Source organism: Vespula vulgaris, chromosome 4 (genome assembly GCF_905475345.1).
Source record: "Vespula vulgaris chromosome 4, iyVesVulg1.1, whole genome shotgun sequence".
Taxonomy (NCBI): Eukaryota; Metazoa; Arthropoda; class Insecta; order Hymenoptera; family Vespidae; genus Vespula; species Vespula vulgaris.
In genome coordinates this window covers 4,900,049-4,917,898 of record NC_066589.1, presented here as the reverse complement: position 1 = coordinate 4,917,898, position 17,850 = coordinate 4,900,049, and the positions used below count along the sequence as shown (strand labels likewise).

At 34.1% G+C, this 17,850-nt stretch overlaps 1 protein-coding gene and 1 long non-coding RNA gene across 4 annotated transcripts in view; one reads left to right on the top strand and one right to left on the bottom strand.

Moving 5' to 3' along the window:
• LOC127063498 (uncharacterized) overlaps positions 1-17,850 on the bottom strand; it is a 56,774-nt gene that overhangs the window by 13,465 nt on the left and 25,459 nt on the right. The window contains exons 1-2 of one of the 2 annotated variants that reach the window (XM_050993377.1): positions 7,160-7,720; positions 4,078-4,170 (exon numbers count right to left, since the gene is read on the bottom strand). In XM_050993377.1, coding sequence (XP_050849334.1) covers positions 4,078-4,170; positions 7,160-7,210 — 144 coding nt within the window. In that variant the 5' untranslated portion in view covers positions 7,211-7,720. Of the gene's footprint in view, positions 1-4,077; positions 4,171-7,159; positions 7,721-17,850 lie in introns of those variants that run through there. The other variant, XM_050993372.1, reaches the window with a different exon arrangement.
• Positions 1,397-16,742, top strand: LOC127063500 (uncharacterized). Of its 2 annotated transcripts, none has more exons than XR_007781392.1 (3): positions 1,397-1,746; positions 15,795-15,939; positions 16,434-16,742. It is a non-coding gene; the product is annotated as an uncharacterized LOC127063500 (long non-coding RNA). The 2 variants fall into 2 exon arrangements; XR_007781393.1 differs by lacking the exon at positions 1,397-1,746 and adding an exon at positions 15,083-15,234.

The following is a 17,850-nucleotide window of genomic DNA, read 5'->3' as shown; positions in this document are numbered from 1 at the left end:
TCTTCTTTCTAAGAGGCCGCAGCACGGTGCCCCCGTACCCCTTGTCCCTTCACCGATAGAAGCGAGAAGCCAATGACGTCACCCGGTTAGCTGTCCTACGCTCACCAACCTGGCCGACTACTCGACCAGGATCGTATGACGAGTGAGAAGGAAGATATATTCGAAGAAACTAACCCATTATTACCATAAATTTTCAACCACTTTCCTGACTGATGCATATTCATTTTCTAAAAATCCAAATTTAAATCGTTTACTAAAATATCAAAATTATCTTCGGTCGAGCTTGTAATTTCTTCTGGAACTATAATACGTTTGGACATTACTTCTGATTACTTTCACGTGATAGGGTGAGAGAAAGAGAGAGAGAGAGAGAGCAAGAGAGAGTAGGGAAAAGAAATAGATCTAATAACGGTACCCACGTTCATCTCCCTCATCGTTACGCTCCTGAACCCCGTAAGTTATCGTAAACGTTGCGAACACTTAGAGTTAAGTTGCTGAACCAACGATGACATCGTACGAGAGTAAGAGTAGGTATATTATATACATGTAGAACTCTAGAGGAACATCAGAGAAATATTCATCGAACAAAGCCTACTTCCATGTCTCTTTCAGTATTGGTCGTGTACGAAAGCGGACCCACGCTGTTCGACGAAAAAGTATCGAGGACGGAAAAAGTGGACGCGACTACGCGACCGACGAGAGTGTACTTGGGCCGTGCTCATAGACTGTAAAATCGACCCATATATATATATACCACGAACTAGCAAACGAGTTGTTTGTACGATACAGCAGCAAGTATATTAATATGCAAATGGGTGCATGTGTTCAATCTGGAATGCACATTTTAGTGACAATCGGATTCATTTAACGATAACTTTCTCACCAAAAATTTACGTGCTTTCAAAATATGAAAAAGTTCTACGAAGCTGAACATTTTACTCGCAAGTTATATTAACGAGTTTATAATAGTCCAAATCGGTAGGAATGTTTAAAAGTTTTTGGATCGAATAATTAGCTTCCAGTGTTGTCGTTAAGGATTCTGACCTAAGGCAACTTTTAAAATTATCTTATGTAAACTTTAGCAAATAGAGCAGTTATTATTTAACAGGGAAAACGTGGGTAGTGTGATGTAAAAGTGATATCCATTCACATTACGTAGGTAACGATTGGATTATCAATATTTCTTCCTCTTCGTGTGGGACAGGATGTAAGTCTAATCCTGTTTGTGCAGAATTTGCGATATCAACGTGGGTAGTAAGAATTCCATGTATAGAATCGAAAATGTTCATACTACTCTAAGCTTCCTCTAAATGTAATTGTTACATTAGAAACAGTTAACCGTAATGACTGTATCATTATGTTTAATTATATAAGCAATTAGATAAGATAACTAAGATTGTGCACGTTATTGTATTCCTCGAAATATAGGAAACAGTGATCGTTTGTAGAATGTAGAATAATCTAAACTTACAATTCATTGAGATCTTTGGATCTATGGGATTCGTATGAATCATAGAAAGTGGAATGAAAAAAAAAAAAGTATTAGAATAAGTTTCGAAAGAATTCGTGTTCGTCCTTTAAGGACAGGGTGCTCATTAACCCCGAAGGGTCGAAAGATGAGACGGGTCTTTGTACATGTTACTAAGTTCAAAGATGCTGCGAGACCTCCAAATGCGTCCAGGATGAATCAACTTTGGAATTTCTTATGAAGAAACTCTGAGGGGTCAGCAATGTGCCCTTGCAAAGGTAGTTTCTCTCTTTCTTTCTCCCTTTCTTTAATTTTAGTTCTGTACTACTAGACTCTAGTTACTGACAAATCGATTTTCCCCTCGAATATCAAAACTTTTATTATATGATTTTTGTTTCACAATCGCCGTTCAAAGATACGCGGCATCGTTTTATAAAATGGAAACCATTGGTACCCGACACCCTCAAGTTCGAGTCACGTGATCACGAATCATCGTGCGTGCACCCAAGTACTACTTCCATGGCGTCCAAAGAAGAACGAATTTCTTGAAGTTGTGTGTGTGAATGTGTGCGTTTGTGTGTGCGTAAGCGTCCCTGGAAACCTGTTCCCTTCGTACTGATGATACGTGAGCAACAGGTAGATTTTCTTCTTGCTTGGTTTCTACCTTTCCTAGACTTTAAGGTTTGAAAGGTTTTTTAGGGGTCGACCCTCACCGTTTTGAAAGTTTTCCCGACCAAAGCTTACGTGTACGGAAAGAAAAGCGTTCTTAGAAGAGATTAGAATCATTCGAAGAACTTAAACTTTGTTCCGAAGGTTGGCTAAACTTTTAAAAACATTCTAAAGAAAATGTTCAAATAATTCTACAGATTTTCGGATACAATCGTCCAACGCTAAAAGCAAAGCAATAATTAGTTAATGCTTTCAAGTGTTCGCGATATCTTCCTTTTGACACCATTGTGTGACATAATAGACGTTCATATCTTTTATTTCAGTTCAGATGAAACCGCATACAATGGAGCTCATGCTCAAGAACTGTATACATACTCTACTTTCAGTGATTCTCAAACGTTAACTTCGAACTCGTAATATTGCAATCAAAGACAATAACAGTGTCGAATCTGTAAAAAGATCTGACATCTGGTGGAGAAGATACTAATTATGTTGATAACAATAACGAAAATCGTCGATAATGTGACAACATTTATATAAAACATACAACTGTTGAAAAAAAAAATTACCACGAGAAATGTCGATAAAAACATTCACCATTTTACCGACAACGTTAACAAAAAATAACACCCTATACGCATTGGAAAGTAAAAAAAAAAGAAAAAAGTATTATAAAAATCTATCGTAATTTATCAGAACAAAAGTATCGAGTTAACGTAACCGCACCGTCGAAATTACATTAGAATTAAATTTCCCTGTAGTCCTTCCGATGCGAACTCTTCCCTGCGAATTTCACGCGAGACAAGGCACTCTTTCGTCCGGAGCAATTAACTCTCGAGATTTCTAATTAACTCCGTGAGAAAATGGGATAGAGATTGCTACGGTACTAAAATTTCTTTGCCTAGTGTTCAACCGGGACCGAATAGTACAATCCTTCGCAATTTTACAATCTAATAAGCTATAAGTTCTTTTAACAAATACATAGGACTACAAATTAACAAATTCGCTTTTTGTGGATTCACTTAAAGAGAGAGAGAGAGAAAGAGAGAGAGAGAGAGAAAAAATAAAAAATAAAAAAAATATATTTCTTTTTTCGGCTGTTGTCTCTTTGAAACAGCTGACCCCCTACAACAAAGACCGGTCCAGAGTAGTATCTACGTTTACTACGTCTCGCCAAGAGAAACGAGAAGAGAGGAGAGGAAAGCGAAGGAGAGAACCTTCGTAGCTCTCGACCAATCGGAGAACCAGAGAGACTAAGAATCTCGCAGGAGAAAGGTTCTTGGTCCAGCGGATCCGTTACAATGGCTCCTCGTGTGTATCTATACGTGTTGTAAAGCGGGTGAACACGCTGATGTATTCTGACAATCGAGCAGCCATTTCGTAAGAGTTCTATTACATTTGAATTTTAAAAGTGTCTGATTATTCTATAAAATAATATTAAAATTACAAGAGTTACACGTCTTATATTTTGATATACATACTACAAAAAAGAAATAATAAGTACATATTTACTCATTATTCATCGTGGATCAAAGTAACGACGAGATTCTACGCGTATCTTGATCAACTTATCTTTGACACTTCAACGAATAGCATAGGAAGCACTTAAGCTTATTCTCAAGTGTCTCCATCTTGAGTGCCTAAGTATGCATTAGATAAAAACTCGAGCGGTTTGCTTTTATATGAGAAGAAATATAACGGAAATGTGTTTTCATGGTTTTGAGCATGAAGAATTATCGAAGGGATTTTTAACTTAATCGGAAAGAACAAGAGAGAACGAGGGAAACAGATGTAAAATTTGTAACAAGTAGATATAAAAGTTCAATGAAAAAATTCATTCAAAGTGGATTATATCGAATACATCTTCTTCGTTACTGAGCTTCCCCAGTCATTCTCCATTTTTTCGAGTAGTTGATCCTAGTGACCTTTCTGTTGCTTACCTTGAGTGCACAGAAGATGCAGGATTCAGGCATACAAGCATGTCCGGAGAGTTCTCTGAAGCTACGTCTGAAGATATCCAAATGCCATAGAACCTGAAAAACAAAAATAAAAATGACTAATAAAGATAGAGTAATAATTAACTTTACCACGTTCTTTATTACGATTTGCTTATTCCTCGTTACAACCATTAGAAAAAGAAAAAAGAAGTATGAAAACAACAAAAAGAGGAAGAAGAAAAAAATAAAAAGAAAAAAAAAACAAGAACGAGGGAGAACAAACAATCGCAAATACACGCATAACTTTTCCATTGAGACGAAAGTGGGTTGATTCAGATCGTTCTTAATTAACTCAATAGTAAAGAAAATAAATCAAGTAGCGTGTCGGAGCAAACTGCAACTTCCATTAAAAAAAAAAAAAAGAAAAAGAAAAAGAAAAAAAACTTGGGAATGCAGAAATACGAAGGCCATACGTTGGGAATATTTTAAATGAGTTAGATATGAATGAATTTACGCGAGTATACATTCGGTATCCTTCGATACGATTAATTTTCAATATGTGTGAAAAAGAAAGGAAGTAGAATGAGATAGAAAAAGAAGGATAGAGACAGAGACAGAGACAGAGAAATAGGAATAGAGATAGGGAGAGAGAAAGAGAGAGACAGGCTGATGGTTAAAGAAGAGTGGTGGGGATTTACTACTACAAGGAAATATGTAAATGTGTCTGAAAGTCTCACTGTTACTATACTAGCTAGTACCGACCCATAACTATACATGATAGTAGCCCACCGTATCGTGAGTACATTATTATACCGAGGGAAAGTAAATCACAATTTCCGCGGGCGTGCACGTCGTGCCGCATAGCATAGCGGAACATAAATTTCCTCTTTTCCGCTGTCGCCGAGGAAATATCCGCTGCTATTAACTCCCACCCCTATCGTCCGCAAATTTGTCTCCCAAAATCCGACAAAATCGAATACTCGTGAATCCTGTGGATAAATCGTTAGTGAACTAATTAAATACTAAATCGAATATTAATCTAACTCGTTACTGATCGAGTATTAAATTAAGATCATTCTGACTCTCCTAATAAGTCATGTGACTCACTATTCACATCTACTATTTTTTTTTTTTAAATAGTAAATATTCTTTAAATAATAATAGACAATACGTTATTTTGTAATACTTTGGAATATTAGTAAATAATTTTTATTGCAATAATAATCGTGAGTATTAAATTAATTCAGTTTTAATCCTACTTTACTATAATACTGACCTAATTCAATATAGAATTGATACGATGCTAATTCTTCTAATAAATTACGTGATTCACCATGTACATTCTCTTATTCATTTCTTTTTTCTTCTTTCTATTTACATAATATTCTAATATATTTTCGAATATTAATAAATAATTTCTACTACTGACTCATCGTATACACCTACGAATTTCTTTTGCGATGATTCGTACTAGAATTTCATCAATTTATAGAAATTTATCGATTTTTAGAGACCAAAAAGATCTGAGATCAAACTTTGATTAAAGAAAAAAATCTAATGCCAAAAATGATATTTTGTCTTTACCATGTTTCGAAAGTATCCCGAGAAGTCACGAATGAGGATAGAATATTTTAACGATTAGGTGAAAATAATTTAAGCAATACCACAGCAAAACCACACGATTTTAATCTACGCTAAAAAAAAATATATATATATATACTTCTCAGAACTCTACGCAATTTTTATTTACCGTTAATACGAAAGCAGGGAAAATTTGAAGAATTCATCATAAAACGGTAGACATAGTATTATGTAGTATATTATTATATATATGTGTGTGTATATATATACACACACATATATATATATACCTAGTCTAAACTTCAAATTAATAAGTAATATTATTATAATTCGTGCTCGGCTTGGCATTCATATGCGTGTTAATTGCGAGCTGTTCAACGTGCTAATTAATAAGACAGTGAACGCCTCAAAGATATATGATAACGGTAACCATTATCATTATTATTATTATTATTTTTTATTTTATTTTATTGTTATTGTTGTTCGGAAAATAAAAAATAATTAAAGTTACAATCTTCAATAAAACATAATAATAATGTGATTAACGTTTACCTATTGTTGATATAGTACAGTGTATTGTAAAAAACTAATTATAATGAAATGATATATTTTAATACAATTTGTGCAATAGTATAACTAACTTTTACTTGTTTTCGATAGAATACAATGCCCACTATTATAAAAGTAAATGATCTTTTTTGCACGATAATTAAAAGAGGAGTCTAGGAAGTTAGGACGAAATGTACAATAGGAATTGCGTGATTTAGAGCGTTTAAGCGATCTAAATACCTAGTTACTCCTCCATGACGATCAAAATCCTTTACCTTGAAGTTTTTTTTTTTTTTTCTAACGATCCTTTGAACAAAACTTTTTTTAATTTAATTTACTAATTCATCGAAAGAGACCGGAACTTATTGACTTTCGGTTAATTAATAAAATAAAACGCATTTATTATAATAAGAACGTTATAGGAATATTTGATGAAGCATGAGTAGTTAATTAAACGATTAAATAGATTTAAATAGAATCGATTATTTCAAATGGATGTGTGGAAAATGAGTAAAATCAAGAAATCCGGGTTTCATGCTGTGTTTTTCTGATAGACTCGGTTAGATCTCTCGCTGTCGTGTTATTATCTTAAAATTGCGTAAATAAACGAACATGAAAGCAGCCGCGCCTATCGAACAAACCTCAACTAAGTATATTTCTCGCTATCCCTTTTGTTTTTCTCAACCTCGTTGATCTCACCTGTGCAAATTACACAACTACGATAAACAATCTTTCCTAAAAATAAAAACAGAAAGTAATAGACAAGAAAATAATAAACAAAACAATTCTATATTAATCGCTATAGTGAATGAAGTATGACATATACATAGCGTACACAAATGATACACTCTCGAAATAACTTTTGAATTAAAAAATTAATGAGACGAATAAAAAACCAAGATAGAAGCAAGAATAAAAAAAAAAAAGAAATAAAAAATAACAAATAAAAAAGAACCTTGGCGATCTGGAAGAGGGCTTGCCTTCTTGGTCTTTGATCTTGCTTCATGACTCCAAAGCTTCGAATACGATGAACTTTGTGAAAATGATCTTGCTAAACCGTTACAACGTTTAGCAAGGCGTTTGGATAAACAACGCGGTGAAAATCATTGATATACGAATTATTAAAGTAAAGTTTTTATCCAAGTTGACATTGGCCCGCGCAATATCGCATCGAAACAATACACTAAACGCGATGGCACACACGAAGTAAAGTACCTTTCTTGGCCGGGCGACGATGCAACAATGCCCGGATAGGGCTGGGACTGGTTTATGTCGATTGCAGCGCCACCAGGGACTCCAGTGGTCAGGTAGTAAAACTATTAAACGCGGGCCTCTTCTACTCGCCGTGCCGGCCCGTAGTACGCTATAGTACGTTGTAGTAAAGATGTAGTAAAGTTGTGCATTCTATAGTAAGATTCAACGTTCAGCTACCGGTAGAGTCTTTTGACAGGGACGAACGAAACGACAGGATAGCTGTTTCCGTCGCAACGTGATTTCATGGCTCTTGCTCAGCGAGGGGACATTCGAATTTAAAAAAAAAAAAAAAAAATACAAATGAAAATTATTTCGATATTATCATCTATGAATTTACTACTCTTTGTATCATTGTACGAAAAATAAAAAAAAAAATATTTTTACGAATCGTTTACGAATTGTTACGAGAAACTTCCCGTTTTTTAAATTCGAATAAAATTTCTAACAAAATTGTAAGTTGTTGATTATTAGATAATAGAGTTAAATGTTGTCAACGTCAAAGTTAAGAAAGAAAGCTTCTCATGAATAAAAGAATAACCGTTTAGCTTAGACTCGTATTCGTTTGATAAGATCGAGGTATAAGTTACGTGTGTGTGTGTGTGTGTGTGTGTGTGTACATATATATTCATGTATATAGATGTACACTCCGTCCCTGTTGTTTACTACAGTATACGCGGCGGCGGCAGCCATCTTTACTACGAGGCCATGTCGTGGGTGAGAAAGGCTTGGGGTCAGTTGCGACGTTGAAATGGTGGGGAATAGACTACCTAAGTCCGTTCAGCACTCTCTTTTAGCTTACTGAGGTTTTTGGTCAAGTAGAGGGGATAAATGATGGAAAAAGAGAAAGAGAAAGAGAAAAAGTCAAAGTCGTAAAGAGAAAAAGTTTTAAGAAGGAAGAGGATTTCGGTACCGGCGTACGGGCTAAAGGAAATTATGGGATTTTTATGGGTTTATAGAATTATGGAAGTTTCTACGTCACACTAGCCTATTTAATTTGAATGTAAAATATTTACTCGTTCAGAAAGTTCCTGCTATTTCTTCATATATACATATTATATATATGTAAGGAAACATTGTGCATGTAAAAATACATGTGTGATATTAAAAAATGATTAGTTGTGTGCGTGTGCGTATGTACGTATATTGAAGGAAGATATTTTTGATCGAGTCTTATCCAATTTGTTGTTTTTCGATTCACTTCAATTTTGTATCTAGCTCTTCAGATGTCTCAATATTACGATGTAACGTTGTTATAATGAATAATATCATTTCATATTATTTCTATGATTTTTCTCTTCCTAATGTTCTTGCAGATACGTTTGAAACTGGTACGCAAAGAGCATGGTATTATTACGATAGCGTTCTTACAACAGAACCGGTACAGCAATGTACAATAGTGCAAAGAGATTGGACGAGAGAACATTGAATTTATTCCGAAGGTAAAAGAAGTATGTATGTATGTATATATGTATGTATATATGTATGTATGCATGAATATAACAAGGATAGAACGTTGTGCATTCGTAGAAATATCGAAGACCAGAAGCTGCAACGTGATCCAATGAGAGAAAAATATTTATTATCTTGCGTTGTTTAGATGTTTGAATGATTCGAATCATTGAATACACATGGCAATGCGAGAAATGAGAAGAAAAAAAAATTGGATATGATAGATAGTCCATAGGATATTTTTCGTCTAGAATATTACAGATTAATATCGCGTAGGTCGATCTAATAAACCGAAGCCAACTGGTTCCATGCTTATGCGGCGCCATAGGTGTCAGACTACGATATTAAGATAATAGGATAGTCGTTTGTATAAAGGACAACACGTCTTTTGTTTTGAACGATACGATATGAAATGAAAGGAGTTTCTAAGATCGATCTATGTACGTTGCTCTAAGAAGATAATGAGTCGAGACGTTGAAATGGATTGTTGATACTTCTGATTTATTTCTTTTATTTAATGATCATAATTTCATGTCTCGATCGATGTCCTTCTGATCTAGTCCTACGGAATTTTATCGTCATTTATCCATAAACTTTTATCCAATGTTCTTTTCATAGAATACATTTTTTTTAAAGTCATTACGTGTCGTTAATTTTTGTAACTTCGTTATTTCTATACGTTACATACGTTTTCATTAGAATGTAAGTTATTTTCGAGACACATAAGGACACCAATGAATTTTCCGTGGTATGGCAATGCTCAAAAAAAAACCAGACACCACTTGTCAACTATTATTACACAATGAGATCTTTCTATTCTCAAAGGCAAAGTGAAAGATGAGAAAGAGTCTACCGACCCTTAGGAGTTCTTTCCTCGAGAGTTTAGCCTTGACGTTTCTTCACAAATCTTCTTTCGGTATATTTAGGAAAAGCTCATCGATACATAAAAAAAAAAAGAGAGACACTCCCATCCGTTTTAAGTGCATTCACTAGGGTCCGCCAAGCTTTAAACTAAACAAAGCTAAGGTAAAACCATTTGTCTAAACCTAAAAGAACAACCCTCGTTTGTTCCATTCAAAAATCCAAATTGATTTATATTTTGAAAAATTTTCTAAATGGAAAGCTACCATTAACGTTATGGCATTACTATTGCATGTTTCAAATTGGACGGAGAACAATATTTTTAATACAATTGAAACATCAAGTAACAAGATGGAGTTATTACTTTTTCAATTTATTTTACTACTTTCTTGAAAAAAAAAAGGAAAGAAATTCCCAGAATACTTCAATTTCTCTTCAAAAATTTTCTTTAGAACCCAAAAAAAGAAAAGAAGAAAAGAAGAAATAACAAGATAAAATAAAGAAAAAAAAGAAAGAACACGGACGATGTGCAATCTCAAATTGGAATGCCACCAAAGAGACTTTCGCGTTATTATTCGACACTCGAGCGTTGGTAAGGACGTTGTAAGATGCTATTGTTTGTCGAAGAGAAGTACAGTACGAGGAGAGACGTTAATTTCATCGACAGAAAGAGAGAGGGAGAGAGAGAGAGAGATATAAGAAATGAAAAGAAAAACGTGAAGAAAAAGAAAAAGAAGAGAAAAAAAGAAGAGAAAGAAGAAGAAAGAGCTGCCTAGGTGGGCGGAAGAAACGATGAAAGGACGTTTGTTTGTTACGAGAACTGATGTTACTAACACACATATATAAAAAAAACACACATATTCAACACTTTCGAATAGATATACGTATATGTAAGTTTACTCTTGATGCCGATGAACCAGAGTGTATAATGTCAGGATGGGAAAGTGATCGGTACTCGCATCTCTTCGTCCGTTCATTAAACTCAATCCGTTATGAACCCACGTTTAGAATTCCTGACAGGCTAGACACGATCGCGAGAGTAAATCTTGTTGCTTTCATACTTTCGAAGTTCGGAACAACACAACTATGTCTATAACTAATAGAATAGAAATGAATGATCATGATCGTAATTCCAGTAGCTCCAACGATTAAATAAGGCCTTTTTGTTTAATATTTTTTTTTCATCGGAGAAGAAAAAGACGGCTGGACCGTCTGTTGAGCGCTATTGGACACTTGGTCATGTCTAAGAGACAGCAGACCCTTATTTCCAGTGTAGGAGCTTTTAAACGCATTATGTACGCACGTTCCAAGCAGTAATTCAGCTGCCTCACAATGCTCACACCCCTTTGAAGGGTTTCGCAAACGCATCTGCCATTGTGAGAATACCTTTTTTCCTCTCTCTTTCTCTCTCTTTCTAGATGCCTGTATACAGATAGTAATGGGTGTTCACAACAACAAAAAAATCCTTTGCATCTGAAATTTCTCATCGAAAGACGATTGGGATTTTTCCTTTTTTTCTTGTCTTCTCGATAGAAACAAATAAAAAAATTCTTAGCGCTTTTCTAATGTCGAATATTATAATATATAATATATAAATGAATAAATATAAAATTCAGGTATAAATCTTTTCTTCTACGAATTGTCTATTTCGATTGTCCATCTGGTCCAACCTGTTTTTCCGACGGTGTTAGGTTCATTAAAATTTGTAGTCACGTTCGTCCTAAATCCACCCCACGAGATGACTGCGACAAGTGGTACAGAAGATACACGAAACAGGTTCGAAGGGAAAAGGCCGACTAATTCTTCCAGGTATAAAGTAGCAGGTACTAGTAGTCTTCTATAGGGTTGGAAGAGTCCGTTGGCTTCGAAAAGCAGAACTCTCTTCAAAGTTTCAACAAAGATAAATTCTCTTGATGTCGGATGCAGGCGCATCGATCCGGTAAGTACTCGATTCCAGATTCGTAGTCAACGACGTGTAACTCTGTAGTAGCCTTTGTCCGATCTCACGAAGTTAGAATCTTTGAGTATAATATTGAACGTTTAGCTAAAATTAGATCGGGTGTTTGTTCTATATCATTAAACCTCGATAACTCTAAGTAACTTTGAAGTCACACATTTATATATCTCTATTATTAGATTTCAATGCATCTTTTTTTCTACGAAATTTACTTTTCACTTTCATATTCATATGTTTAATGTTTGTTAGATATAAATAATACTTAGTATAATAGTTTAATTCTATAAGTATTGTACTATAAATTTATAAGTTTATACTATAAATTTCACGTTAAACAGTTTTTCTTTTCTTTTTAACGCAAAGAAAGAACTTAGATTACAAACTTTTATGATATAACATTTTTTTGTCACGTTTCACAAGAAAATTATTCGACTTGAGAAAGCTATAGTAGAATTATGTTATACTGATTATAATTTATCTTAAAAAAAAAAAAAAAAGAAAGAAAGAAAGAAAACACGAATAATTCTTTTAATACGAATTAATGATTAATTCTGTGCGAATAAAACGAAATAAAATATCAAAAATTCAAAGACGTGTAAATTGAATGACGTTATTAAAATTTAATTGGTATCATTTCTAATACCATTTTCTAAATAAATTAGCCAATTTATTCTCAATAAAATGAAACGTGTATTTCAGTAGTACTCAATGAGGTTGTGTAATACCCGGAGGATGAACAGAACTGACATAAGTTGTGTTCAACGAGGTTGGCATTCTATTCGGTGCTTTGCCATCTACACGAAATCTTCCCTTTCACTGAGATCCGATCTATGAGAAACTAGAATGTGTCGATTGGCTCTTCTTTCTGCTTCTTCTCTTTCTCTCTCTCTCTCTCTCTCTTTCTTTTTCTCTATCAAATTGACATTTATTCCCTATTCGACCCACGTTGACCTATGGAACACCTGTAGCGTGCCTTACTGACCTCGTCCACGTAAGATTCATTACCTGTTCAGCACGTGTTCGCATATACATATAAGAAATATATAACAAACAGTTGGTAATAGTTGAATCAATTAAATAACAGATTGAATAAATTGAATACTAATCGAATGATTCGGTAGAAATGTCCTAATCTACAAAAAGATTATTCAACTTAATTTCATTTAGAAAGACGGGGTAACTATATAAAAAGATAGATTATTATTTTTCAAAGAATCCATTACCTTGACACAATACATACAATGCATTACAGTGGGTGCGGTCCTTATCTCTTGGTTGATAAGATATTATATCCGATAGAACAGAGTCTACAAGTCTTTATCTTTTTGATCGATGACGACAAGCGTAGCCTAACAATGACGTTATGAGACAATACTTTGAAGAATGGTAGGGATAAGAGTACGTGTATGTACTATATTTTTTTTTAGTGAAGATAACAGCCATACGTTCTTAGAAAAATTACTAGGGAAATGTATGTGCATGAACTTCACAGTTGTAGCTAACAGGCCGAAAACTAATACCGCTAACATCCGTTTCTTTTCTATAAGACTTATCGTAGTTACTTACGTGATGTGTTATCTTACATGTACACTCTTACATAATTGCAATGTGCTCCTCGTGCTAAGTTGGAAGTGAAAAAAGGAAAGGAAAGAAAGATATGGGCTTTCAGAAAAATAGAACATAAGTATAAGAATTTTATCAATGAAAAGAGTATCAATTTGATTAATTAAAATTAAACTTGTAGAAATGTAGAAATGTATAAAAATATATAATTATACGAGAAATGTTATTACTAAATTCTATAGTCTTTGATCTTTAAAAATGCTCATCGAATCTCACCCCGAACTAATTTTGTTTATTAAATTAAAGCGAAATTAAATCAAACGATCAGTTTTACGATAACGTTGTTACTTCTTAGTTAATTAAATAAATGTCTAAAAAAAAAAATAAATAAATGTCAATAACAATAAGGTCATTACATTGTTTTAATAATATTCCAAGGAAAATTATTAAAATTTCGATCGTGATATTGAATGAATTTAAAAGGGTCCTAAAGTTTTTTTTTAGAGAAGAGATGGTTTCTGGCGAAGGTGTCTCTTTGGAAAGTCTGGATCTTCATAGTCTAGTCTCCATTTACCAAGGTGCTGCTCGCACGTGCGCCGTTCACCGCGATAAGAACAGAAGAGAAGAAAAGAGAAGAGAAGAAAATAAAAGAGAAGAGAAGAGAAGAGAAGAAAGAGAGAGAGAGAGAGAGAGAGAAAGAGAGGAAAAAGAAAGAGGAAGATGAAAAAAGGGATAAACAAAATCCGAAGAGCCGGCACAAAGAGGCTGCGAGTAGAGATTGAGAAGACTGCTGGTGGGGAGATGAAAGAAGACAGAAAGAGAAAGAGAAAAAGAAAGAGAGAAGTAGCAAAACAGGTTTTCAACAAACGATCTCTACCAGAAGATGGTGTCGGTGGGGTGGAGGAGGAGGGGTTTACGATCTACGACCTAAACGTAATGTGCTCGCGCGCACGTGGCAAGATATCTCAACGAAAGGATTATATACCTATATCTATCTCAAGATTTAATGTCCGCCATTTGAATTTATGCGTTCAAATCTCTACTCTCATCGGAAAACGGAAATTACGTGAAATCAGGTGAAAATTATGATGATTTCGCAAGAGATCTCAGTGTTCTTATTATTTTTATATATATATATATATATATTTTTTTTTTTCTTAAGACGAAAGAGAGTCACTGAGTACATTGATTAGTTAACAGTATTTTTTTTCCATTTCTATTGCCGTAATAAAATCCAGTAACGCTGGTTTATAACTTTTTGCGATGTTTGCGATCGGTCGTACCGATCGGTAGCAGATAATGTTTCCAACTGAATTTTTTCTTTTTTCGTTTATATAACGTTTATAAAGATTTTTACTAATAAAAAGGATTATTTTATAGAAAGTATGTTGTAACCTTTTCTTAGTACTTTCGAATTAATAGAAACAAAATATCCTTGCTATTGTTTATCCAAGATACTCTAATATTTTTTAATTGTCATGCAATATTTGAATTAATAAAGATATCTAACATCGTGCTATTGGCAATATTTTTAACTTCAACTTCAAGTTCAAACCAACAACTATTGAAAATTTGGTACATGTATTAAAAAAATAAGAATCGATGTTGAATTTTGAAAAAATTAAAATTAAGTTAAAGTACCTACTGAAAGACAGGGAATGTGAAATAGTCAGAGAGTGAAGAATAAAGAAAGAGAGAGAAAAAGGGAGACGAAAAAATAAAAATAATAGAAGAAGAAATACTCGAAGGAGAACTGGTTCCACGAGAAGCGAGAGAAATGAGAGACGAAGAAGGAGGACACTTACGATGTACCAAAGGAGGCTAGCGTGGTCTGTTACGAGAGAGAAAACCGGTTTTACGATTCAAACTGGAGTAAAAGTGTGTATTGCATCGTCGTCGTTGGGATTCGCCAAACTGAACCGCGCGTTTCCATGTTTACGATCCAGGTTGTTATCTTACTTAGCCAAAAATAGATGTATATTCTTTTTATTTCATTGAAAATAATTTAAGGACATCTTGTTTCTCTTATCTTTTTTTTTTTTCAATTAAAAAAAAAAGAGGGTAGTTAAGTGATGTTTCAAGAAAAAGTGTTAATATTTAAATGACGTTATTACATAAAGATTTGAATTTTGATATCTCGAGAGCGAAAATTGTCTTTTCAAGTAATAACAAGTATTTCAAGGATATACCTGTCGAAGTTAACTCATCGGGAAAGGATTTGAACTTGGTACGAATCGATGAAATCTTGAGAGAAAAACTTTTTCGAATAATAAGAAAGGAAAACTTTTTCCTTTCGATGAAATTTTTTGAATAAACGAGAGAGAAAGAAAGAGTCATCGCATAGTCGGCATTGAAATCACCAAGGTATACCATTCGACAATCCTTAGAAATTCTTTCAATTGCTTTCCCGCGCTCACCGCCATTGTTCTTGAGATATGACATTTTTCAGAAGGCGAAGAAACAATTGTTGAGTTATTAATGCTGTAAATTTATTTATATCTTACAGAACGAATGCAAGGCGGATGCATCTCTCCAACGAGTAGGCGTGAGACTCGACGACTCTTTCGTACTCTTTGGTTGCAATTAACATCGTTATCGCTCGATGTGCTACCCGGTGAATAATTAATTATCTACTAAGTAATTACCCAGTGGTAAGTTTGCTCCTTTACGCGTTTTTTAACGCTTCCTTTGCCATCGAAAAAGAAATAATTTCACGTTGTTATATCTATTGTATGTTTTCTACTTCTCAATTATCGATCTTAACTTTCTCGACGAAAAAGAAAAAATAAATAACCAAAAAAAAAAAAAGAAAGAAATTCAAAGATCCTTTAACATAAACATTTGTAATGAATCGCGTGAAAGTTAGCTAATAAAATTTATTAGAAATACAATGATATCCGTCTTGTCGAATGATACCATATGTTTGCTGCATGAACTTTTTCAAAAACAAAGTCAAAGATCGATTGATATTAATATTATCAATGAATCATGTGAAAGCTAGGTTTAGAGATCAATTTGATAAAAAATCCAATGATATACCTGTTTCTTTCGAATTAAAAATCCTAAGGTAATCACAGCATCACGGAAAGATTATCCTTGCGAGAAGATAACATCGTGAAATCTGAAGAAAATATATTATTTCAAGGGTTGAACTCATGGACCATCATCCAACTGGTTCCAACGAGAGAGTCTGAGTCGTTGCTTTGTCTCTTCTCAGAGGATAGAGGAACCGAGGTCAAGCGAGAGCTCAGCGATTGGACCATGGTCGGTCGAAGCTTGAAGAAACCAGTTTCCGTTAAAAACGTACGATTGTGGCGCCAACAAGCGGCCTTTGCTTGTGATTGAGCAAGTAAGAGTCCAGCAGCTTTGCTGGAGTGTCCGTTCTCCAGGGCGGGAGGATGTTGACCCTCATGCGCCATCTTGAATGACGGGATACCGTCGATCGTAGTACTACTCACAGCTGGTATTGCGACGTTTCACGTGCACGTAGAAGAACGTGAACGTTCGATACGTATCTAGATGTGTGTTTGCGTATATGTGTGTATATAACGCGTCATCACACACGAGTGACACGTATACGTACGAGAGTTGCTTTCGAATTTATGTGACACCGATTAAAGATTCGATCTTCGTAGCTATCACGGCTATGATGATTGACAATTTTTATAAAAAATTTTGAATCGATTTAATCGTTCGATTTTATCGTAAATTATGTCAGTCATAATTTGAATACGATATTGAATCCGCATCATAATGGTCGACAATTCGTAACAACAATTTTAAACGAATTATCTTATTATTAATTTCTTCGTTCAAATTAGCACGACGTCAGATTGATAAATTTTCCATGAAATAAAAAAAAATGTCAAGAGATTTAATAGGAAATAATCGTAATCTTTGAATGTACCGAAATAATTTATAGTCATCGAGTATCATTTATACATGTCAGGGTGTGGATGGCGCGTGCTTTAGCGTAAACAACGTTGGCATACTGTTTCTATCGCATGGATCAAATAACATCGATGAGACATGGAACTGATGTTAACGAGGCGACGGTATAAAACTTGCAACAAGTTTTGATCATTTTTGTAGATCGACGTTGATCGAAAGATTGTATTTCATTGTATGGAAAGAATGAATAATTAGATAAAGTATCTAAGTACGTGATTCTTTGTTCATTTCGAGAAGCGTTCGAGAAGCGCCTGAGAGAAACTTCAATGCTCGCAATGCGATGCTGTATGCGTGGTTGCATCGGTACAGGCGTAACAAGTATTATTGATCGATATATATTACTCTTGCGTTGTATATTTAATAGTAACTATTATGTATGATAAATAATTGTGTATTTAAGTAAATGTATCCTACCAATTTCAATTTTAATACATTTTCTATAATTTTGCTTCTTTTTCTTCTATCATTGCTTCACGTTGTAATGTATTTTTTATTGGATAAAATCTGTAACACTAATCAGTATTTCCATTTGAAGAAAAAAAATTAGTAAGAAAACTCTTCGAAGTTAGAATCTCATTCGTATTTACATCGACGATGGAGGGTTTTTAATT